Source organism: Pleurodeles waltl, chromosome 8 (assembly GCF_031143425.1).
Source record: "Pleurodeles waltl isolate 20211129_DDA chromosome 8, aPleWal1.hap1.20221129, whole genome shotgun sequence".
In the NCBI taxonomy this organism is placed as follows: Eukaryota; Metazoa; Chordata; class Amphibia; order Caudata; family Salamandridae; genus Pleurodeles; species Pleurodeles waltl.
Genome location: NC_090447.1, coordinates 1,144,893,374 through 1,144,918,249, shown reverse-complemented (window position 1 = coordinate 1,144,918,249; position 24,876 = coordinate 1,144,893,374). Strand labels below are relative to the sequence as shown.

The window sequence follows — 24,876 nt, the reverse complement described above, 5'->3', positions numbered from 1 at the left end:
CAGCTTTGACCGGGTCTATCACTCAGGGTATGCACGGGAAGCCAGAGGGGTAGCGATACATCTACACCGCGACTACCCCTTGATGATGCAGTAGACCTGGAAGACAGGCACAACATCAATCTACTCAGTATATACCCCACCACCCACCCCAAAGGAGCTCAACAAGTTTCTCCTTGCTCTCACCGCCCTACTAGCCCACATGCCATGGGATTTAAAGTCATGGGTGGAGATAGGAATGCGGTCTTAGACCCGAGTCTTGACATTACGGGCCCCCTGTCAGATGCATGCCGCAGGCACTCTCTATCCTTCAACAAATGGATGACGAGTAATGGCCTCTGTGACACATGGCGGATATGGCACCGTCGCCACTGGCAATGCACCAATACTTCAGCTGCACACCACACCCAAGCCAATATGATTCTTACTCCTGGTACTACTGACCTTTCCCTAGTCACCCAAGTGCAGATACTTGCCCGTGGCCTTTCCGACCATGCTTCAATCTCTCTGACCATTGGCCACACCGATCAGAGTCAAAGGCCTATGTGGCGTATCAATGCACGGTTTTTGCAGGGTTAGACTTAGTTTACATGCTTCTGCAAAGAGATCGAACACTACTTCTGTGATAATAAGGGAACAGTCCAATCTCGAATCACACTCTGGGCGGCGGGCAAGGCCACAATTTGTGCCCATGCAAAGGGCCTTTTATGACAGGGAGCAAGAGAAACATACCCACAGTACTTTTCTTGAGACCCAGGCACTCCAGTTGGAGCGCAAAGTGATGAGGACTGGAGAGGAGAAGCATAGGCGAGCCCTAGAGATGGTGACAGGAAATTGAACCCACTCCCTAGAGGAGGCAAAGCAAAATTGACGGGCATCCCAGGCCTGGGTTTATGGCTGGGGGACAAGAACAGCAAGCTCCTTTACTGGCTGGCAACCAGACCAATGATGGGATGTGTGATCCTTGAGATAATAGACGACTCCGGGATGACCCACACAGCCTCCCAGGACATAGCTGATATATTTGCGCAATATTATGCCTCCCTACACACTGCTTTGCCCATCCCACCATTGAACAGCAGATTCCACTGTTAAATGAAATAGACATGCTGACTCTCTCAACCCCCGTTAGTAAAAGTCTTGACGACCCCATAACCATAGAGAAAGTTGGGGAAGCCATCACGAAACTGAGACTGGGCAAAACCCCTGGCCCAGACGGATACCCGGCAGAATACTATTCTAAATTCCATAACATACTATTGCCCCTGCTCCATGGTCTCTACACAGAGGCTCCGGAGAAGGGCACCTTTCCTCATGACTGGACCAGGCTACTATAGTGGTACTGCCTAAGTCCTGGCCCCCATCTATGTCCTGTGCAGACTATCGGCCGATAACGCTAATTAATAGTGAAATTAAAATCTATGCCAATATAGTGGCTACTCGTCTAAAGACAGTTATACGTCACCTGATCCATCTCGATTAATATGGTTTCATGCCAGCCCGCAGCACTAGACATTGCCTGCGAAGGCTGCATGTTTCCCTGGCACATAGGCACACTCTTCCCTCCTCACTGGCCCTCCTTCTAATCAGTTTCGAAAAAGCGTTTGACACGGTGGCCTAGGGCTACTTGGACCTCATCCTTCAGAAAGCGGTCCTGAGGCGCCCATATCGACGCTTGGTCCAGCTACTGTACCAAACACCGACGGCCCGTGTTCTAGTAAATGGGATGGTTTCGGAGGTCTTTCCCGTTGAGAGAGGCACAAGACAGGGCTGTCCCCTCTCTTTGCCCTAGCCATAGAACCATTCGCACAAATGATTCACTGAGACTCCTTCCTAGAAGGCTAGCAGTGGACGGGAGGACTGCATTGCACTTTACACCGATGATGTCCTGCTCTACCCGTCACGGCCAGAGATGAGCTGACCCAGGTGTCTCCAACTGGTGTGCATATTTGGAGAGGCCTCCAGCCTTAAGATGAACTATAAGAAATCTCTTCTGGTCCCGCTCTCGGAGTCTTGAGATCTGATTTACTGGCAAACGAAGATTCCTATCCGGGGCTTAAGCTTTACTTACCTCTGCACGAAAGTGGCACTCGACCCAACCAAGACTTGGGCCCTCAAACTTACCCTCCTTACCCGCAAGGTGAAAATGGAGATGGGAAAATGGTAGACACTGCCGCTAAACGTCTTGGGCAGCATTGCACTCTATAAAATGCTTATTCTGCCCCACTTCCTCTATATCCTTCAAAATCTTCCCCTCTAGCTCCCTCCCCACTGGTTTCAGGAGATGGACGCTACAGCTCCCTCCTTTATATGGCACAAGGTCTCCTACCCTGGAAACATGCCAGTGTGGAGTATATGATGGCGGTCTAGCTATGTCTACTCTATATGCCTATTATCTGGCCGTTTGGGTACTTACCATCAACAAATGGCTCACTGGGGGAATGGGACGATCCAACCTATCACCTCGAACTGTCCGCAATGGGGTTCTCACATCTTATGGACCTGCTCTATGGAAGTCCGATTCCCAAGACTATGCCAGAAGTCACTAGTCAGTTCCTGTATGATTGACGGGCAGCTCAAAGACTGACAGGGTGGTGGGGCTGGATCACCCCACATACCCCTTTAAGGAAGGGAACCTTGTTATAGGAGGTTGCCAATCTAGAGGGCTTTTCACTATGGGATGCCATAGGTGGGAACACACATGATGTCTTTTCATAACTTCAAGAAACATATGCCCTGACCCAGGCACAATTCCACAAGTTTCTACAACTGAGACATTCACTGAGGGCACATGTTAGCAATGACACCCTCATAGCTGAATTTAGCCCTTTCGAGGCCAAGATAATGATGGGGCTCTGGGCGCCAGGAGTATCTCACAGATTTACTGCTCCCTCGTACTGAATGCTTCACCACCTCTCCAACCCCTATGGACCTGTTGGGAAACCTGGGCTGGCCAACTGGACGATGGGGACTGGCGGGACTGGCGGCGCCGCAAGTCCTTGCAATCTCAGCCAGACTGCTTATGGTGCAAATGTACTTACCTACACTGTGCCTACATAACCTGGCTATGCTTTTCTGTGCCTGGATCAGGTTGAACCATCGATGCAACAGATGTAACTACTCACCGGCTGACTTCTTCCATGTAGCTTGGTCCTGCCCTATGATTCAGCGACACTGGACACAACTCTCCACATTGTTGAACCTCTCCCTGGAGGCAGGATAGAGTGCTCATCTGTCACCTACCACACTTGCACTTCAAAGGCTCTGGCCCAGCTCATACACAAAGGACTTCTCCCTGACCTATTGTGCCCCCAGACAGACGGGACCAGGACAGGGAGGCAGGAAATTTCAGACACCTCTGTCAGAGGAAACTGCACAAGGTTCTCCTACTTCAAAGTTGGCCCAAGGTATAACAAGCAGTTGCAATGCAATAGGTCTCTCATAAGCTTGAGCTAGAGCTATTGGAGTTGGAAATGCATAACTGGACTTTTCTTACCACATAAATTGGTCAGCCCTGGCGCATAATGTGGTCCTGTCTGCCACATAATTCCAGTGGCCCTGCATATAGCTAAAGCACTTCCATTTACCTTCTTCCTTTATCTGCAGCAAAAATGAAAATGTTGCCATTTGGTAGAGACTTCTAGTTGCAGATTCCTTACCTTAGAATTTCCTCCAGGCGTCAGACTGGATCTGGAGATTTTTCTTTGAGCAATACCCTTGCGCGTCGGTAGGTGATGTCGGTCGACTCCGCAGGCGTCGTAGTCGCTGTGATGACATCGGGAGTAGTATATAGATGCCACCCTCGCGCAGTGACGTCAGTTCTTTTCTTTCCGTGTCACGTGCGGGTCCGGAGAAGAGCTACCGCGGTCTTTTTTTTTTTTTGTCTGACTTAGACCGTTTTGTTGAGTTTTTTTGTGAGAACTTTGGGGCGTCGAGGATGTCCCCGAAGACCGGTTTCAAGCCATGCGAGAAGTGTCATCGTACGATGTCGGTGATGGATCCTCATCAGGTTTGTCTGCGGTGTCTTGAGCGCGACCACGACCCGAAGTCGTGCTCCGAGTACCGGGCCATGCACCCAAGTTTCCCAGAGCCATAGCGACCCCCGCCCAGCTTAAGGAGTTTTATGAGGCCATGCGCCTTATCTTTGGACGGCCCGACCCCGATAGGGCACCTTCAGGCCTAAGGGGTTCGGATGAGGGGCCTTCGGGGTCCGCACTGGCGGCTTTGGCCACCGAGGTCACCTCCGGATCCGCACCGGTCGCACCTTGAGACCTTCCCCGGCGCTGGGTCGATTGTCGACGCTCCCGACGTCGGTAGTGCCCACTATCGATGTTGACCCAATTCATATCCCCGACGATTCTGAGTCGGTGCGGCGTCGGCCGACGCCGCCTTTGACCTTGATGGGGCCTATTCGCCCAGGTCGGATTCGGACCCTTTTTCTTCTGTGTACGAATATGGGGAGGGATTGGAGGGGTCCCTGGACCATTATGAATACCAGGATGACCCTTCTATGGACTGGGCTCAGGAATTGGGCGACGCCAGTGGTCTGGATACTTCTCCTGACGCTGGCATGCTGTCTCCTCCTACTGTGGCTACGGCAGAAGGGAGCGACTTATAGTATGGTGGTCAGTAGGGCAGCTGAGGTCCCCTTGAGCTTCCCACTGTTTGGGTCAGGTCTTATCTCCTGACGGGGGTGCTTCAGCCTGGGGCTTCTACTTTAGAACCCTTTTTGACGTTTAATGAAGCCCTCACCAATGTCCTTTCGGGTACCTGGTCCAAACCCAACACAGGGGCTCCTGTGAATAGGACTATCGCACACTGCCATCGGCCTGCTCCGAACGACCCTAAACTCCTGTCCCAACACCCCACACCTGAGAGTCTTGTTATCCAGGCTTCCTCTTCTTCAGGCGCGTTCCCTTCCGTAACCCCGGACAGGGATTCCAAAAGGCTGGAACAGCTGGTCAAGAACTTATTTTCTTCCTCCAGTCTTGCGCTGCCGTCTGTGAACACTGCATGCCTTTTGGGCCGTTATACCCACTCTTTGTGGGATCCGGGTGCGAAGTCCTGCTGCAGATACCGGAGGAGGCCCGTGCTATCGTCTCCCAAGCTGTGAACGATGGGAGAGATGCAGCAAAGTTCACAATCTACTGTAGGTTGGACACAACCGACTTTCTGGGCAGACCGGTTGCTACGATGGTGGCCTTACGATGCCACGCCTGGTTGCGTACTTCTGTTTTTTCTGGGGATGTCCAACAGTCCCTCAGGGACATGCCCTTTGATGGCTCACATCTCTTCGGAGACAAAGCGGACTCGGCCTTGGAGAGATTCAAGGATTCCCGGGCTACGGCTTGGTCCCTCGGTCTTTCCTCTGCCCCTCACCCTCCAAAGTCCCCTTTTCGCCCTTTTCATGGCCATGGAAGGGGCTCCCTGTCGCGTCCTCCACCCAGCCACTGTGCCACCCATGCTGTTCAGCCTCTGCGTGGCCGGGGACGCGGAATCCCATGTGGCTGTGGGACAGGGAACCAGAAGTCTGCCCAGTCCACCTCTGCCCCCGCTGCAGCCTCCAAACCCTCCTAGTCCGTCCTCTCACTCCCGTCCAGTTGGTGGCAGGATTCGCCATCACCTGCCCCACTGGGAAAACATCACCACGGACAGGTAGGTTTTGCAGATAGTTTGAAAGGGCTACTCCCTCCCTTTTGAATCTGCTCCACCAACCATGCCTCCATCCTTCGGTCACTTTCCAGAGGATCATTTGGTGCTTCTCCGCCAGGAAGTCGCAGCTCTCTTGGCCAAGGGAGTTATAGAAAAGGTCCCTGTGCCCGAAGTAGGGTGTGGTGGTTGTTCCTGCTACTTTGTGATATCAAAAAAGGACAAGGGCTTACATCTTATCCTAAACCTTCGGGACCTAAACTACTACCTCAAGGAGAAATTCAAAATGCTCACCCTGGCTCAGGTTCTGTCTGCCTTGGACCCAGGAGACTGGATGGTAGAGGTGGACTTGGAGGACGCTTATTTCCACATCCCCATCCTGCCTGCCCACAGACGTTACCTACGATTCATGGTAGGCTACGAGCACTTTCAGTTTACCGTGCTCCCCTTTGACCTTACCAGCACCCCTCGGGTGTTCATGAAAGTGATGGCGGTGATTGCAGCACATCTGCGCAAGTTAGGGGTTTCAGTCTTCCCCTAACTCGATGTCTGGCTGTTGAAGGTTCACTTGCCCCAGAAAGTCATCTCATACCTTCAGACTACTGCGAACCTCCTGCACACGCTGGGGTTCACTATAAACCTGCGAAAGTCACACCAGACTCCCTCTCAGATGCTCCCTTTCATCTGAGCTGTTCTGGACACAGTGCAGTTTTGGGCTTATACTCCCGAAAAGCGAGTCCAAGACATTCAGGCTATGATTCCGATCTTTCAGCCTCAGTCTTGGGTTTCGGTGAGACTGACTCTGAGGCTGCTGGGCCTCATGGCCTCCTGCATCCTGCTAGTAACACATGTCAGATGGCATATGCAGGCTCTGCAGTGGGACCTGAAGTTCCAGTGGGCGGAGCATCAGGGGAATCTCTCCGACATGGTCCAGATCTTGGAGGGGACCGCGAAAGACCTGCAGTGGTGGCTTTCAAATCCGCATTGGGTCTACACCAGATCCCTCCCCCTTCCCCAACCAGATCTGTCTATAGTGACAGATGCTTCACTTCTGGGTTGGGGCGGCCACATGGGAGAGGCGGAGATCAGAGGGCTCTGGTCTCCGGCGGAGTCTGGGGTCCATATCGATCTTCTGGAGCTCCGTGCTTGCGTTGAAAACATTCCTTCCCTCTCTCAAAGGGGGGAAAGTGGTGCAGGTGTTCACGGACAATACTACTGCCATGTGGTACTGCAACAAACAGGACGGAGTAGGGTCCTGGACCCTTTGTCAGGAGGCACTACGTCTCTGGAAATTTCTGGAACATCAGGGCATTACCCTGATGGTTTAACATCTGGCGGGTTCCCCCAACACCAGAGCGGATGAACTCAGCCGTCGATGCACAGCCGATCACGAATGGCATCTCCATCCGGAGGTGGCGCAAGGTCTCTTTCAGCAGTGGGGAGGGCCTTGGTTAGATCTGTTTGCCTCTGCAGAAAACACGCAATGTCCGCTGTTTTGCGCATTGGAGTTTCCAAGGCGGCAGTCACTCAGAGACACTTTTCATCTCGAGTGGAACTCTGGCCTCCTTTATGCCTTTCCGCCTTTACCTCTTCTGCCCAGAGTTCTAAAAAAAAATCAGGAACGACCAGGCCCAAGTCATCTTGGTGGGTCCGGACTGGGCACAGAGAGTATGGTAGCCAGAGCTATTGAGCATGTCCATCGATCCTCCACTCAGACTGCCTCTTCGGGCGGATCTTCTGTCGCATCAACAGGGGACGGTTCTTCACCCGAACCTGTCCAACTTCCGCCTTCATGCGTGGAGATTGAGCAGCTACAGTTGATGGCTTTTTCACTTCCACCTGAAGTCTGCAATGTTATCTTGGCAGCCAGGCGTCTGTCAACCAAAACTGTATAAGCCTGTCCTTGGAATACATTTGTGACATGGTGTACAAACAAATGAGTTGATCCCCTTTCTGCCCCTCTATCTGGTGTTCTTTTGTTCATTCTTTCTTTGGCCCACCAGGGCTCTGCTTTGGGCACCCTTAAAGGGTATTTGTCTGCCATTTCGGCCTTCCTTAGGTTACGTGATCAGCCCTCACTCTTTAAAACTCCTATTGTGAGTAGATTCCTAAAGGGACTCACCCATTTATTTCCTCCAACTCCATTTATCATGCCTCAGTGGGACCTCAATCTTGTACTTACTTATTTGATGTGTACTCCCTTGAGCCAATGCATAATTGTCCCTTGTGGCTCCTTGCCTTCAAAACTGTCTTGCTTGTTGTTATCACCTCTGCTCGCAGGGTGAGTGAGCTTCAGGCCCTTTCCTCAAAACCTCCATACTTGTCTGTGCACACTTACAAAGTAGTGTTACGCACTAAGGCTTCCTTCCTTCCTTTTCATGTAGGTCAGTCCATCACCCTGCCTGCTTTCTACGCACCCCCACATCCTTCACATGAGGAGGAGAGACTCCACCATCTGGACCCAAAAAGAGCGTTGGCATTCTACCTCAATCGTACTAAAGATTTCTGGGTGGACGATCAACTCTTTGTTGGGTATGTGGGTGCGAAAAAAAGGAAGGCGGTGCACAAGCGTACCATCTCTCGATGGGTGCTTCTTTGCATCAAAATGTGCTACGCTTTGGCCAATAAGCAACCTCCTGAGGGCTTGCATGCTGATTCCACCAGAGCAACTGCTGCTTCCACTGCGTTAGCACGTGGAGTTTCTGTCCTGGATATCTGCCAGGCAGCTACATGGGCGTCCCTGCTCACGTTTGCTAAGCACTACTGTCTGGACATCCGTCGGGATGGCTACTTTGGTCGTTCGGTCCTGCAGGACTTCCTAGTATGATCTTGGTTCGCAGCCCACCACCGAGGATGGCATTGCTTGGGTATCTATTCTAAGGTAAGGAATCTGCAACTAGAAATCTCTATCAGATGTGCAGGTTACTTACCTTCGGTAACTAAATATCTGGTAGAGACATATTCTAGTTGCAGATTCCTTCCCGTCCACCCATCCTCCACGCTTGTGAACTGATTTCCAGGGACAGGGATTCCCCCTTTCAGGTCCTTAGCCCTGGCGCACCAATCTCATTGTTCTTAGCGGCTCTGCGCTCTGGTGTGGAAAGTCGTTAAAAGAAACTGATGTCAATGCGCGAGGGCGGCGTCTATATACTACTCCGGACATCATCACGGCAACAACAACACCCGCGGGGTCGACCGACACCACCTCCAGACGCGCAAGGGTATTGCTCGAAGAAAAATCTCCACATCCAGTCTGACACCTGAGGGAAATTCTATGGTAAGGAATCTGCAACTAGAATATGTCTCTACCAGATATTTTGTTACTGAAGGTAAGAAAGTTGTATAATATTTATTGTTTTTTTTTTTATATCATTATTCCCCCCCCTATCCCTCCCCAACCTAGTGTGGAGACCCAGAGATGACCTAGAGAGGGATAGCACATTGTGTGGGGAGTTATGAGCAAAACTATTTTGTAAAAGAAATGTCCTGCAAAGCATTATGGGGTGAGTTTCCGAGTGCAGCAAATATTGTATCTTAACTGTAATGCTCAGAACAGCCCCTAGAGTGCACCACTGTAAAAATAGAATTTGTAAGAAACATGGTCATGTAACCATATAGTCAGCCCCCAGAGAGCATAACCACATGAAATCAGAATGGCAAAACGTAATGCAGTGTAACCATATGTTTAGCCCCTAGAATACGTAGTGCATTACACATTTTCAGGCCTAACAGCCCTACTAGAACAATATTACAAACAAGGCCTTTAAAACACAAACTATAGCTAAGTGTAACACAAAAGTTTCAGCTGTGAGAGAACTTGAAAAGTCACTGACTTTTGGGAGGTGTTATTATTGTGTGATCCCCCCAGGCTAGTGTGGTGACCCAGAGATGCCCTAGACGGGAAGTGTGTCATGCTGAACATTTTGGTGGTGGTCCCATTGTCCTAGGACCACCACATGGTGAGTTATAGGCACAAATATTTTGGAAAAGCAATGCCCCGCAGAGCATCATGGGGAAATGTAAGGAAATGCCTCCTTGGCATGGTTACCCCCTAACTTTTTGTCTTTGCTGATGCTGTTTTGATTGAAAGTGTGCTGGGACTCTGCTAACCAGGCCCCAGCACCAGTGTTCTTTCCCTAAACTGTACCTTTGTCTCCACAATTGACACAACCCTGGCACTCAGATAAGTCCCTTGTAACTGGTACCCCTAGTACCAAGGGCCCTTATGCCAGGGAAGGTCCCTAAGGGCTGCAGCATGTCTCATGCCACCCTGGCGACCCCTCACTCAGCACATGCACACTGCCTCACAGCTTGTGTGTGCTAGTGGGGAGAAAAAGACTAAGTCGACATCGCACTCCCCTCAGAGTGCCATGCCAACCTCACACTACCTGTGGCATAAGTAAGTCACCCCTCTAGCAGGCCTTACAGCCCTAAGGCAGGGTGCACTATACCACAGGTGAGGGCATGTGTGCATGAGCACTATGCCCCTACAGTGTCTAAGCAAAACCTTAGACATTGTAAGTGCAGGGTAGAAATAAGAGTATATGGTCTGGGAGTTTGTCAGATACGAACTCCACAGTTCCATAATGGCTACACTGAAAACTGGGAAGTTTGGTATCAAACTTCTCAGCACAATAAATGCACACTGATGCCAGTATGCAATTTATTGTAACATACACCCAGAGGGCATCTTAGAGATGCCCCTGAATACTAATCCGACTTCTAGAGTAGGCTGACCAGTTTCTGCCAGCCTGCCACACACCAGACATGTTGTTGGCCACATGGGGAGAGTGCCTTTGTCACTCTGTGGCCAGGAACAAAGCCTGTACTGGGTGTAGGTGCTTCTCACTTCCCCCTGCAGGAACTGTAACACCTGGTGGTGAACCTCAAAGGCTCACCCCTTTTGTTACAGTGCCCCAGGACATCCCAGCTAGTGGAGATGCCCGCCCCTCCGGCCACTGCCCCCACTTTTGGAGGCAAGGCTGGAGGAGATAATGAGAAAAACAAGGAGTCACCACCCACCAGTCAGGACAGCCCCTAAGGTGTCCTAAGCTGAGGTGACCTCTGCCTTGAGAAATCCTCCATCTTGAGTTTGGAGAATTCCCCCAATAGGATTAGGGATGTGCCCCCCTCCCCACAGGGAGGAAGCACAAAGAGGGTGTAGCCACCCTCCAGACCTAAACACACCCCTAAATTCAGTATTTAGGGGCTCCCCGGAACCTAGGAAACTAGACTCCTGCAACCTGAAGAAACAAGAAGGACTGCTGACCAACAAGCCTGCAGAGAAGACGGACGACAACAACTGCTTTGGCCCCGGCCTGTCTCCAACTTCGAAAACCTGCAACCAGCAACGCATCCAACAGGCCCCGAACGACCTCTGAAGCCTCAGAGGACTGCCCTGGACTAAAGGACCAAGAAACTCCTGTGAACAGCGGCCCTGTTCAAAACCAGCTACTTCTTGGCAACAAAGAAGCAACTTCCAAATACTGCACGTTTCCAGCCGGAAGCGTGAGACTTCTCACTCTGCACCTGACGCCCCCGGCTCGAGATTCAGAGAACCAACACCTCAGGGAGAACTCCCCGGCGACTGCGAGCCCATGAGTAACCAGAGACGACCCCCCTGAGCCCCCACAGCGACGCCTGCAGAGAGAATCCAGAGGCTCCCCCTGACCGCAACTGCCTGTAACAAGGGACCCGACGTCTGGAACCAGCACTGCACCCGCAGCCCCCAGCAGCTGAAGGAACCAAACCTCAGTGCAGGAGTGACCCCCAGGCGACCCTCAGCCTAGCCCAGGTGGCGGCTGTCCCGAGAAGCCCCCCCTATGCCTGCCTGCACCGATAGAGTGACCTCCGGGCCCTCCATTGTTTTCTACCTGAAACCCGATGCCTGCTTTGCACACTGCACCCGGCCGCCCCTGTGCCGCTGAGGGTGTGTTTTGTGTGCCTACTTGTTTACTGTCAACACCAGGACAGTGCGCGCTCTACGGGCATCTAGAATGCAAAAACCCAACACTCGCAAGATAATGTAATTTATGCATTGTGATGATATGTTATTGTTTAACCTTTTGCATTGCAGAATTCCATCCAAAAGATTCATTTTTAAGGTGCTTATAAATACTGTACATTTGCAATGTATTGCTGCAGACATTCAGAGTGTGTTAGGGTGTGGTCCCTTTCCAGGGCCTTTTAGAGACTTTCCCTTGGAACATGCCTGTGCGTGGTTCTAGGCTGGGCCAAGACTCTATAAAAGAGAGTCAGCCCAACTTCCAGTGCTCACTATTCAGAGGTCCCGGTGCAGAGCAGCAGCTTCTTCCTGAGCTCCTGTCCCGGAGGCCTATTTGGATTTTCCAGTCTTCTGCACTCATCTCTCATTGGTGATCACTGTTTCCAGGCGGTAAGACGGTGTTTGGACATTTCCCAACACCGTAATTGAGAATTTTCATTTTCTTGACTTTAATTCTTAAATGAATAACAGATTACTTGTGCGCTGCCATTTTTTGACATTTGTATGGTGGTTTGCAAATAGGGAGGACGCGCAATTTATTCCATAAAGATTTTACTTCGTTATTACATTGTTGTTCATTGCGCGCTGATATTTCTTGACATTTACATGATGTTTTACGAGTTGGCAAGACGTGCAACTCGTTTCATGAGCATTTAACTTTGTTGTTCATTGCGCGCTACCTTTTCTTGACATTTACATGGTGGCATTCGAATCGGCGAAACGCGCAATTCACTTCTCGTGTGTAATTCATGCTGTTCATTGTGCGCTACCATTTTCTGGCATTTACATGGTGGCATTCGAATCGGCAACACGCGCGATTCTTTCCTTGAGTGTTTTTTTATGTTATTCATTGTGCGCTACCATTTCTTGGCATTTGCATGGTGGCATTTGAATCGACAAGACGCGCGATTCTTTCCCTGAGTGCTTTTCATGTTGTTCATTGTGCGCTACCTTTTCTTGGCATTTGTATGGTGGCATTTGAATCGGCTAGATGCGCAATTCTTTCCTCGTGTATAAATAATGTAAATTAATGTGCGCTACTATTCTAAGACATTTTCTTGGTAGCATTTCAAGTTGACACGTTGCGTGATTTATTCCTTGAATCTACGTTGTGTGATTTTATGGTGCACATTCCTTTATGGTGTTTAATACTCATATAAAAATCTGCAATGTGCGCAATTCACTTCCCAATGTTTTTTTTCTGAGAAGAACACAACAATACCAGAGTTCTAGATGTAATGCTGTGTGTTCCTGATATGTATTCTTAAAAGGAGATTCATATGGTTGTTTAGAAATTGCTCAGAGTGTTTCCTGATTCTCATGCTAAAGAAAGTATTCGAATCTGAAAGTCCTATTTAACTTTTCCTGTTTCCTCCTCAGGTATTCGGTCATCTAAAGCCTAGTCAGTTTTAGGACTATTCTAGGGTTGTTCATGTTTTTTCGGAAAAAAGACGAAGCTTAGAGTTGTAGCATGGTACTGAATTCATGAGATGTAATTTTGATGTTGTGTTTTAACCTTTTGCTTCCTACAGGTCTCCTTCCCAGCTGTTCCCGTCCTAATCCCCTTTTCCCCACTTGGACTCTCTTAGACTCTGTGATAAATCTAATCAGTGTATTGGAGCTGTCTTGTGGTGGAAGTGTTGGGAACGTGCACAGACCCCGAGGATCTGGTGACTCTGACATTTCCCCCCGTGCTCTACAAAACCCCCCTGGTCTGGCCCCCGGGGACGCAGGTACTTACCTGCTGGCAGACTGCAACCGGAGCACCCCTGTTCTCCATACGCGCCTGTGTGTTTTGGGCACCTCTTTGAGCTCTGCTCCTGACCGGCCCTGAGCTGCGGGTGTGGTAACTTTGGGGTTGCCTTGAACCCCCAACGGTGGGCTGCCTATGCCCCACAACTGAGACTTGTAAGTGTTTTACTTACCTCCTACTCTAACCTTTACTTGCCTCCCCCAGAACTGTTGATTTTTGCACTGTGTCCACTTTGAAAATAGCTTATTGCCACATTTACAAAGACTGTACATGATATTGCTTTTATTCAAAGTTCCTAAAGTATCTAAGTGAAGTACCTTGCATTTAAAGTGTTTACTGCAAATCTTGAACCTGTGGTTCTTAAAATAAACTAAGAAAAGATATTTTTCAATATAAAAACCTATTGGCCTGGAGGTAAGTCATTGAGTGTGTGTTCCTCATTTATTGCCTGTGTGTGCACAACAAATGCTTAACACTACCCTCTGATAAGCCTACTGCTCGACCACACTACCACAAAATAGAGCATTAGAATTATCTACTTTTGCCACTATCTTACCTCTAAGGGGAACCTTTGGAATCTGTGCACACTATTTCTTACTTTGAAATAGTATATACAGAGCCAACTTCCTACATTGGTGGCTCAGCGGTGGGGTCTAAGACTTTGCATTTGCTGGACTACTCAGCCAATACCTTGTAGTATCTTGATTGTAATGCTCAGAACAGCCCTTAGAAGGACACCATAATAAAAACAGCATTTGTAAGAAACATGGTCATGTAACCATATAGACAGGTCCTAGTGGGCATAATGACGTGAAAACAGAATGGCAGAAAGTAATTCAGTGTAACCATATCTGTTACCCCTAAAGGGCGTAGTGCCTTACACATTTTCAGGCTAAGCAGGCCTACTACAATACTATTACAAACAAGGCCCTTAAAACACAAACTACTCCCAGCTGTAAAACAAAAGTTGCAGCCACAAGAGAGCTTATAAAGACATTGTATGGTGGAAGAGGTTACCAGTTTGGAACCCCCCCCCCACCCCCAAAACTAGTGTGGGGACCCAGAGACGACTTGGACAGAAAGGTGGCGCCGCGCTGAATGATTTGGGGGTGGTCCTATTGTCGTAGTACCCTCACAGGCTGAGTTATGGGCGAGAATGTTTTGAAATAGAAATGTCCTGCAAAGCAAAAGGGGCTAGTCTCCTTAGTGCAGTGAATATTGTAGTATCAGCTCTCCCGCTGTACCGGGAGAGCAGCTTTGAGGATATCTGTGTTTTTTTCTGTGTTAAATGCTATAGTTTGTATATTTTTCAACTGCTGCATTTGTTAAGTGGTAGTCATGTAAAGCGCTCCTCATGTCAAGGGCGCACTATATAAAACTTCATGTAGTCATGTAAAGTGCTCCTCTGATCAAGTTTGTGCTATATGAAACTTCATGTCCTCATGTAAAGCGCTTCTCCGATGGAGTTTGCACTATAAGAACCTTTTTTTTTAAAAACAAAATGTTAAATAAATTAAAAAGAAGCCCCCCTCCAGCTTGCAGCCTTTGTGCGCAGACACAACAAGGAAACAGTGGCATGCCCAAAACAGGGAAGAGGAAGAAACAACATACGGCCACGCAGCGCGAAGTGGAGAGGCAAAAGAAAAAATAGTGCGCCACACTAAGGTATATGGCTGATTGTGCAATAATCCATGTAACAGGGTCAGTCTCCAGGGCGGTAACAAAGCAGCCTCAAGGCATGACAAACGTGAAGAATTTATCTACGAAATCACAGGAATTTTGAAAGGCAGACCAGGGAACAAATTAAAGTGATGGGCGTTAGATGGGTGTGTTGCAAGCCCACAGATGTAGATTACAGCATATCGAGAGACATTACTTGCACCCTGCCTAGGCTTGACCTAAAAAGGGGGCCCTCAGACCCACTTTTCAGTTAACTTCTGGGCCTGTGGAAGACTAAGAAGGATTGCTCTTCTGCCTTCTCACTCTTGTGCAAGAAGGACTGCTCTGCTGACCTACCTGCTGAAGGACTGCTCTGCTGCCCTGCTACCTGAGGAAGAAGGACTGGACTTGCACCTTGAACCCAAGCATGATGCCTCCCCAGTCCTGGATCCTTAGAAGTGGGGATAAAGGTGCTCTGCTAGCCCGACTGGGATCTTCATCAGAACCAACTCAGCATGATGCAGCCCATGCAGCTCCTCATGGGAACCGATGCAGTGTGAAATAACGGCGAGGACCTTGTGTAGTCCTCGCAGCTTCTCATGAGAATTGATGCAGTGCAAGGCAGCTTGATGCTGACCTTGCCTTGCAGCTCCTCATCATATGTGACACAGTGCGACACAACTCGATACATGACCTTACTTTGTTCATCGGAACCGACGCTGCACAACGCATCTCAGCACAGGATCCTGCATCGTTCCTCGGAGCCGCTGCTGCATGGTTCAACGCCCCACATCCAGGACATAGGGTACAATTCTCAGCAGGCCTAACCTTGTCACTGTATCTGGCCTGTGCTCCATCGCAGTTGGCCTGAACTTGTGACTTTGTCGCAGTCCAGCGCAACAGGTAACCACAGTGGCGCATTTTGATTTTAAGCACTATTTTTACCTAAACCTTTAATACTGGATATATCCCGTTCTACTAATTCCATTTTCTGTTGTTTTGGTGTCAAATAAATTATTGCAATTTTCTCTATTTTTCTAAATTGATGTGGGATTTTTCTTGTGTTTTGTTTTCACTTCATTACTGTTAAGTGCTACATAAATACTTTGCATGTTGCCTCTAAGTTAAGCCTAACTGCTTTTTGTGGTTCACCATGACCATTATTGTGGCTGGTGCTTGAGTAGGGTTTCACTCCTTCAAACACCCCAGTTTCTCACAACATTCATCGCCTAAGGCAGTGCATGGCTGCCACTCTAGCCTGGATTTCCCCACACTACCTGAAGCTGGAAGTTTCTATTCTATTCTTTAAGATTCTATTCTTTAAAGGTTGCCGGCTACAACAAACAGCCATTGACTGGCCCAGTCCCCTGCAACCTGACGGCTCCCCCCCACTACTACTTTTGACTCCAATCCCAAGTCCCTTGATTTTTTATATTAACCCATGCTTCATTGACAGACATTGTGAAAACAAATCCTCAGTATCGGGTCATCCTGATCTGTTGGTCTAAAACTTTACTCCAAATCCACTCATTCTGCTCCACCACACTTTCACTTCTCCTTGCGGGCATTGATGCCAGTGCCTATTCCCCTGATCTACGAGGTACTACCTACTTACTAAAACCCACTTTTGATACTGTGACCTGTTTGATACGCTGACCAACACATATATCACCCTGAATCCCCTCTGGTTTCGTCTTCCGGCATATATCAAATTCAGAAGGCTTTGCATCACGTTTGAGGCAATTTTCAGCACACGACTTTATGACCCCCCCAAAAAAACTGCTTTCTTCCGCTGCAGCTGCACCATTTTTAGCGCATACTCATTAAATCAGGATACTCAAGACAGGAAAGAAGACAACAAGAGGGCACCCTTCCTTTCGTTTGCATCCAACTTTTAGAAAGACCTTCCATTGCCCACCTGAGTGTGTCATCTTATAATTAACCTAATTAAAATCTGAGACCTTACTGCTTTCACTCGCATCCCTTCCGTCTGATCCTTCCATCATCCTACCCAGTCCCACCAGGATTATAATTCTGGGAGTATAAATCTGTTTTTAAGTAATATATCTCTTTGCTGTTGAAAACGCCCCTGTGCACTTCATTAAACTTCACATTTAGTTATGTAATCATCAATCCACGTAAAGCAGTCCTTTTCCCTCTAGGGCTTTGTCCGCCCAATTTAATAAATATAATTTAGAGCACATGCTGTCTTGTAAAAACCACTGCTAAGGAGGTGTGGCTATCAATTTTGGCCCTGTGGAAACATATTCGAGTCCTGGCCTCTGCTCAACATCCTGTGATTCTTGGCAAACCATTAATCTCTTTGAGCCTAAAACTGTGTAACATAATCTAGTTGTCAGGTAAGTGCTTTAAAGCCCTTGGGCACAGTGTGCGGTATAAACAAAAATGCAAAAAACTAAAAAGTGAAAAAAATCTTAATCTGCTAGGTTAGGATAAAATAAAATCAGGAATTATTTGTGAGTCACCTTGAGGTAACACCATCAACTCCCCTGTAGCACTCTTAAGGCAAAAGAGAGGTGCTACAAATTAAGTATTTTTGTCAAGCGCTGTGGCACTTTCAAAGGGTGCCATTAGTCTTTGGCTCCTAGTGCCTACTCAGCCCTTGTTGTGCATGACCGAGTTGGCACTCCACTGTCCCTGCCAGAGTTTGGTGCCCTGGGGAACTTCTGCCGGGTAGGTTGTGACTCCCCTGCCCTTGTGGTGTGTGCTAGTCCAACCCCTCGCTAGACCTCCCGCAGGCCACCAAACTCTGGCAGCTGGCCAGAACCTCATTTTCGTTCGAGTGCCCCAGACGCTGGCAGCGATCCGAAAACAAACTGCCATTATGGTATGGTGTGTTTATGATTGAACAGTTTTATGATCAGTAGTGAGAATCTCAGGAGATCTTTACCGGATTTTGCGTCCGGGACCTATGAAATTGTATGACGACACTGACCAAAAGGCCAACAACATAAAATCTTGCATTGCAGCTAGATAGTTGGTCTCTCAGCTCTTTGAGTTATGCTTCACAAACTGTAATTGTTTTTGTTACAGGAAAGTGGTTTTGAGAAAGGATATTTTGATTGTACGTGTGAGCTTATGAGCTATATTTGGAGCGTTTCCGTTGTGTTGCAAATGTAGCAAGTCATACATTTTGTCCGGACACGTCGAGATGGCATTATAGTTTTTAATTTAGTTATTTTTCTGGACGAAACTAAAATTTGATCGAATCAATATGCACCGCCTTTGAATCTCTGGCTTTTTGTTCCTCACCAGAATTCATTTGTAACATTATTAACCGGGCACTAAACAGCTTCATTAAAAAATATGGCACGTTTTCGCCAATGAATGTACTAAGTAATAAAGATATTTCACTTCATCAGTTAGGCACAAATGTATCTAGGATGTAGGAGGATGTAGATAATTAAATATTATCCAGGAAACTAGGAGCGAACATTGACATTTTTTCTTCGTGAAGCATACAAACATTTATCTAGTGGAGCTAGGATACCTAATTTGTCTATGATAGGGAAGTACAGATTCGAGGGCGTGGCTGTCTGACCATCCATTCTTTTTCTTCCAGGAAACAAATGGGAGCTGGTGTACAGCGGAACTGCGAGAGAATGTTTGTGTGACCACCTTCGCCCGGGCTGCACCTATGCCTTGCGTGTGTACTGCATCAGTGAAGGAGGACAAAGTGTGGTAATGTTATCAGATTTCTGCTTGACATATTTAATTTGAACCCAACCTTGGAGTTGTAGTAGGTTGTTCCTAGAATACCTAAGTAGGCCTCACGTCCCTTAGCGAGCTACATGATTTCCATTTTAATTTATATTTTTCGCGCTTGATATTCTATAAGTGCTGTTACATCTGTTACATGAGGAGCCTTAATTTCCATTGTCCAACCGACTCCAAAATTGAGAAAGCCAACAGTTGTGCGGATTGCGAAAGTATCCTATCACTGAACTTTGGCGCGCACATTTTCAATAAATTGGCCTTCAGTGCAGGATTTAGAAAACAAAATCATACCAGCAACCAATGAATTGATGGTCAAACTGTGGCAGAGGAAGGAGCGTGTTGTTATGATGGGCGAATCATGAAAAGCGGACTCTGACAGTCAATTTATACATTCACTTTTTAAAAATCGCCCGCAAAGAAATTAGCAACAAGGACAAATTTGACAGTCTGCCCTAGCTTACTTAATTGTTCACAAAGACGCTGCATTTAAAATATCTTATGTGTTAAGACACCTGGTAATGCAGACATCTTTTTGTGCTAAGACATTTTCAGGGGATTATAAAATCTGTAGCATAACTCTGGTGGTTAATGCTTTTCCAGGAGAGCTCTGTGTTTTGCCCAGTGTAGTGTTGTGAACCCGGCCAATGCCAGATGCAGCAGTGGGTGGGTATTTGCACGTTTTCTTTATTCATCATTTCGGAGCCCCTTTGTCCCAGACTTTTCTTGTTCCTGTATCCTGTCTTCTGCTCCTTATTTCCTCCCTTTCCAGTTCCTGGTCCCTCAGCCCTCGCTGTTCCCCTAGGTCCTAGTGCCCTCCGCTTGCTGCTCTTATCACAATATTACATCTCCCCTCCTTGCACCTATGAGCTTAGTTCAGGAAAGCATCAGTTATGTTTCTTCTATGAGACGTGCAGGGCCCCTGCTGAGCACGCTATGGCTGACTTGCTGAGGTTGGAGCTATAGGTTCCTCCATAGCCATGGAGAGGGGGTGGACTTGCTCTCTTGACTGGCCTGGGAGTATCCTCAGTGACATCACTGTCCACCCCTGAAGTTGCCTCTGTGTGAATTGGGTGGCACTTCTTAAAGTGAGTGATGTTCAGAGTTATCCTCCTATCATCAGAAGAAGCTGTGACCATGGTACCTTTTAGATTTGTGGGTGTTCATGATATCAACTGTCAGATTCTTTCTTTTGCTTTTGCCTGACAAGTTGCCAATCTCCTTCCTGGACTGTCGATGGATGGGCCCTCTGATGCCTGTCCGCATATTCCTTCATTTTGGCTTTCTTGGGTCTATCCACCTCTGCAGCTGGTCATACTCGGTTGCTTGCCAGCCACAGAGGGCTGGTTTCTCCCAGGTGGGTATTCTTCTGCGCACAGTGTGGCCTTGTATCAGAGTGGCTGGACATTTGTTTGTGGTTGTAGGAAAGTGCCACTGTTGGCATGGTTACACCCCCACTTTTTGCCTAGTGTTGATGCCAACTTTGATTGAAAAGTGTGCTGGGACCCTGCTAACCAGGCCCAAGCACCAGTGCTCTTTCCCTAAAACTTTACCTTTGTTTCCACAATTGGCACAGCCCTAGCACACAGTTAAGTCCATTGTAAAAAGGTACCCATGGTACCAAGGGCCCTGGGGCCAGGGAAGGTCTCTAAGGGCTGCAGCATGTATTATGCCACCCTAGAGGACCCCTCACTCAGCACATGCACACTGTCTTGCAGTTTGTATGTGCTGGTGGGGAGAAAAAGATAAAGTCAACATGGCACCCCTCTCAGGGTGTGATGCCCACAATCGACTGCCTGTGGCATAGGTAAGTCACCCCTCTAGCAGTCCTTACAGCCCTAAGGCAGGGTGCACTATACCACAGGTGAGGGCATAGCTGCATGAGCAATATGGCCTTACAGTGTCTAATGTACATTCTTAGACATTGTAAGTGCAGGGTAGCCATAATGAGTATATGGTCTGGGAGTTTTTCATTACGAACTCCACAGCACCATAATGGCGTCACTGAATACTGGGAAGTTTGATATCAAACTTCTCAGCACAATAAACCCACACTGATGCCATTGTGGGGTTTATTGAAAAATGCACACAGAGGGCATCTTAGAGATGCCCCCTATATGTTAGCCCAACTGCTAGTGCAGGACTAACCGGTCTGTGCCAGCCTGCTACTTTCAGACAAGTTTCTGACCACATGGGGTGAGTGCCTTTATGCACTTTGTGGTCAGAAAAAAACCCTGTCCTGGGTAGAGGTGCTTCACACCCCCCCTGCAGGAACTGTAACACCTTGTGGTGAGCCTCAAAGGCTCAAGCCTCGGGTTCCAGTGCCCCAGGCCACTCCAGCTATTGGATATGCCTGCCCCCTGGACAAAGCCCCACTTTTGGCGGCAAGTCCAGTGGCAAAATTAGAGAAAACAGGGAGGAGTGACCACCCCAGCCAGGACCACCTCTAAGGTGTCCAGAACTGAGGTGACCCCCTCCCTACAGAATCCTCCTACTTGGTTTGGAGGACAGGGACTAATAGGGATAGGAATGTGCCCCCGTTCCCAAAGGGAGTGAGCACAAGGAGGGTGTAGCCACCCTCACTGCCCTCTGACCCCTAACTTGCCCCTACATCTAGGATTTAAGGGCCTCCCTGAACCCCCAGCCCTACCAGCATGTCTCCTGCTTCAGATAACCTGCAAAAAGACCAGCAACGCATACAGCAGGCCCAGTGGCCTCTGAGATCTCCAGAGGACTGCCCTGCAACCAAAAGGACCAAGAACTCCAGAGGACAGTGGGTCTGTCTGAAGAAACTTACAACTAAGGACTCCCACCTCACTCTGGATGTGTGAGTCCTGACCCCTGTGCATCCGACGCCCATGGCCCGTGTCCAGGTGGTCCACCCAGTAATAGAGGGTCCTCAGGCGATTGCGAGCAAGTGCCCACCCTGGGTTGACCCCTCCACGACGACACATGCAGAGGGAATCCCAAGGGCCCCCCTGACCGCGAGCTCTGGACTAAGATGTCCAACGCCTAAAGGACACACTGCACCCGCAGCCCCCAAGTCTTGGAGAAACCGACCCCATGTGCCTCATCACTCATCAGGGGACCCTCCTCCCTGTCTGACTGGTAGTGTTCCCAAGACACCCCTCTGGACCTTGCCTGCAGCCTCTGAGTGACGCCTGGAGCCTCCTCATAGACCAGCATTGGAAACCCAATGTCCTGTTTGCACCCTACACCCGGCCACCCCTATTTCGCTGAGGGTGTGTGTTTGGTGCCTACTTGTGGTCCCTCCAGTGCTCCTCTAATCCCCCCTGGTCTGCCCTCCGAGTCGCGGGTACTTACAAGCTGGCTGACTGGATTCCGAGTACCCACTGTCTCCATAGGAGCCTATGTCAAGTTTGTTAAACTTTGACCTCTGCACCTGGCCGGCCCTGTGTTGCTGGTGGTGGGTGTTTGGGGTTAACTTGAACCCCAACCAGTGGACTTCCTAAAAACTGGCGACTGAGACTGTAATTGTTCTACTTACCTGTAAACAGATTTAACTTTTCTTTCCCCCAGGAACTGTTAAAAAATGCAGTGTCCACTTTTAAAATAGCTTTTGCCATTTTAAGAAAAACTGTATACATTGTCGATTCCTTTCAAAGTCCTGATCATATATACAAAGTACCTTTCATTTTCTGTACTTACCTGCAAACTGAATATTGGGGTTCTACAAATAAATTAACAAAATATATTTTTCTATATAAAATCCTATTGGTCTGGAGTTAAGTAATTGAGTGTGTGTTTCCTCTATTGCTGGTGTGTGTACAACAAATACTTAACACTACCCTCTGATAAGCCTAACTGCTCGACCACACTACCACAAATAGAGCATTAGTATTATCTATTTTTGCCTCTGTCAAGCCTCTGGGGAACCCCTTGACTCTGTGAACACTATATCTCACTTTGATTTAGTATATAAGGAGCCAGCTCCCTACCGTGGTGCTGTGGGGCGTGGTTCTGTATGCTCTCAGCACTTCACTCAGAGCAGCCTGGACATCTCGTCTGGCTAGTTCAGCTTGTTGCATGTTTTTCTTCAAAGTGCCAATGAACCTCTCCACCATCCCATTGGCCTGAGGCCACAGGGGGGTGATCTTTTGATGTCTAAAGGTGAGGTCACTGGCAAATTCTTAACTGTTGAATGGAGGGCTGTTTTCAGTTTTGACTTCCTCCAGGATTCCCTATGCGGCAAACACTTAATCTAGCACAGGTACAGTGGTGGCTGCCCTCGTGGATGAAACTTGTGCATTTGGGAATTGGGAATATTTGTCCATTATAAGGAGGATGTATTTGCCAGACTGCAGAGGACCAAAGAAGTCTACTGCTACTTGTTGCCAGACTCCTTCCGGTAATACGGACATTTGCAACAGTAAGGGAGGTTCTTCTCGGCTAACAAGTTGTCATTGAGTACAGTCTATAAGCGTAGCATCGACCATTACGTCCAGGGAGGGAAACCAGACACAATCAAGTGATGTAGTCTGCTGGATTTGCTGCTTTCCAGGTTAGTGTATTATGGTGTATGTGTATTCTTGCAGACAAATTTCCCATCACTCGATCTTGGGAGGCATCTTTGCCCGGGGATTTCAGTAGACGGTTATTAACGCCTGGGGGAGGGCATGGCCTGACGACAATGGCGGTAGAAGTCTTTTAGTAAGGCTCCCGCCGGTGTTCCCCCACCCCTCTCAATCCTGACACCCAGAATAGACCTGGCCCCCCAAAACACGGCCGGGAACTCAAGAGGGGGCCATGAGGCAGCTGAGACCCACGCAGATAGATCGGAGCCAAGGATTTGGCCAAGACTCACCAGCACGAAGGAGACCACAGAGCACACAAGATTTGGGCCGGGGCCAAACAGAGGACGGCAGCCCAGGCTGAGAATGCAGCGGCATGACAGGACGGTCATAGCCCAGGAGATGACGAATGGAGCGCCGTGAGGCGCGCTTGTGGCCCAAAGCGGAGGAAGTGGGTCTAAGTGGCACCCCCGCAACAGAGGTGAGCAGTGGCAGCAGCGTGGGTAAGAAGCGTGGAGGTGACGAGAACCCCGCTCCTCGCCCCAGCGGACGGCGCACCACCTCGGGGCAGGAGAGGAGCGAAGGGTTGCAGTGAGAGCAGACGAAAGCGGTGGGGAACCCGAGGCAGCAAAGAAGAAAGGTGCGGCTGGGCCTTGGGCCCTCCTTCTCACCTGGCATCGGAAGAATGAGTGAGGAGTGAGCCTGCCGCTGCTTGTAATGAATGGTTGGGTGGCAGGGCGCTCCCGCCTCCCATCAACGGCTGTGGGATCGATGATGCATCGGAGCATCGAGTGAAGGGGGCAGCCCTAATTGAGGATTGTGTGACACAAGGAAGGGCATTTATAGGGCTGACCATTGAGAACTTCCCCACTGTAGAGCGCTGTCGCAAACTGGTGGGCAGTAAATCCTATAAACTGAAAGAGCCAGTGAAGAGGACCCTAAGTACGTTGCCTACTACAGCACAGAGGGAAGATAGGACAACCCAGACCTCAGAAGAGACCCACAGACTGTGGGGGCCAGGAGCAAATATAAAGAGGGGGAGTAACCTATCTGTTTTGGATGGAGGTCAGAGTTTAAAGCCTCTATAAGACAGAGTAACACAGACCCGAGGAGGTCTAGGAATGAGGAAAATAGGGCACAAGAAAGACACAGAGGCGCAGAACAACAGTAATGTAAGAGCCCTGCCCGCTCACAAGGAGCTAACAGATCCCATCCTATGGAAAAGACGGGAGACCCGACGCTGCAGGACAAATTGCAAGCTATTACCACTTCCCGCAAAGTGCTTGAAGGGAAAATTGATGCCCTGGCAACGGATTTAACCATTCTCAGAGATGACCATCAACATCTGGGGGAAAAAGTCGCGACAGCAGATAAGCAAATTCAGAAAATCCTCCCGTCAGTAAGCGAAGCCACTAAGACAATTCGCAAGATGGAGAAGCACAATAATGAGCTAAAATTACGAACGAGCCTAAGATGCAGAAAACCGATCGAGAAGAAACAATATTCATGTGATTGGTTTACCTCAGTGAATTGGAAAGAATAATATG

The 24,876-nt window shown here is 48.8% G+C and overlaps 1 protein-coding gene across 2 annotated transcripts in view; it reads left to right on the top strand.

The window, feature by feature from the left end:
- The window catches only part of FNDC3A (fibronectin type III domain containing 3A), a 1,418,915-nt gene that overhangs the window by 1,075,879 nt on the left and 318,160 nt on the right, over positions 1-24,876 (top strand). For both annotated transcript variants that reach the window (XM_069205374.1, XM_069205375.1), the window contains one exon: positions 18,646-18,764. In XM_069205374.1, the coding sequence (XP_069061475.1) occupies positions 18,646-18,764 (119 nt within the window). The remainder of the gene's footprint in view (positions 1-18,645; positions 18,765-24,876) is intronic.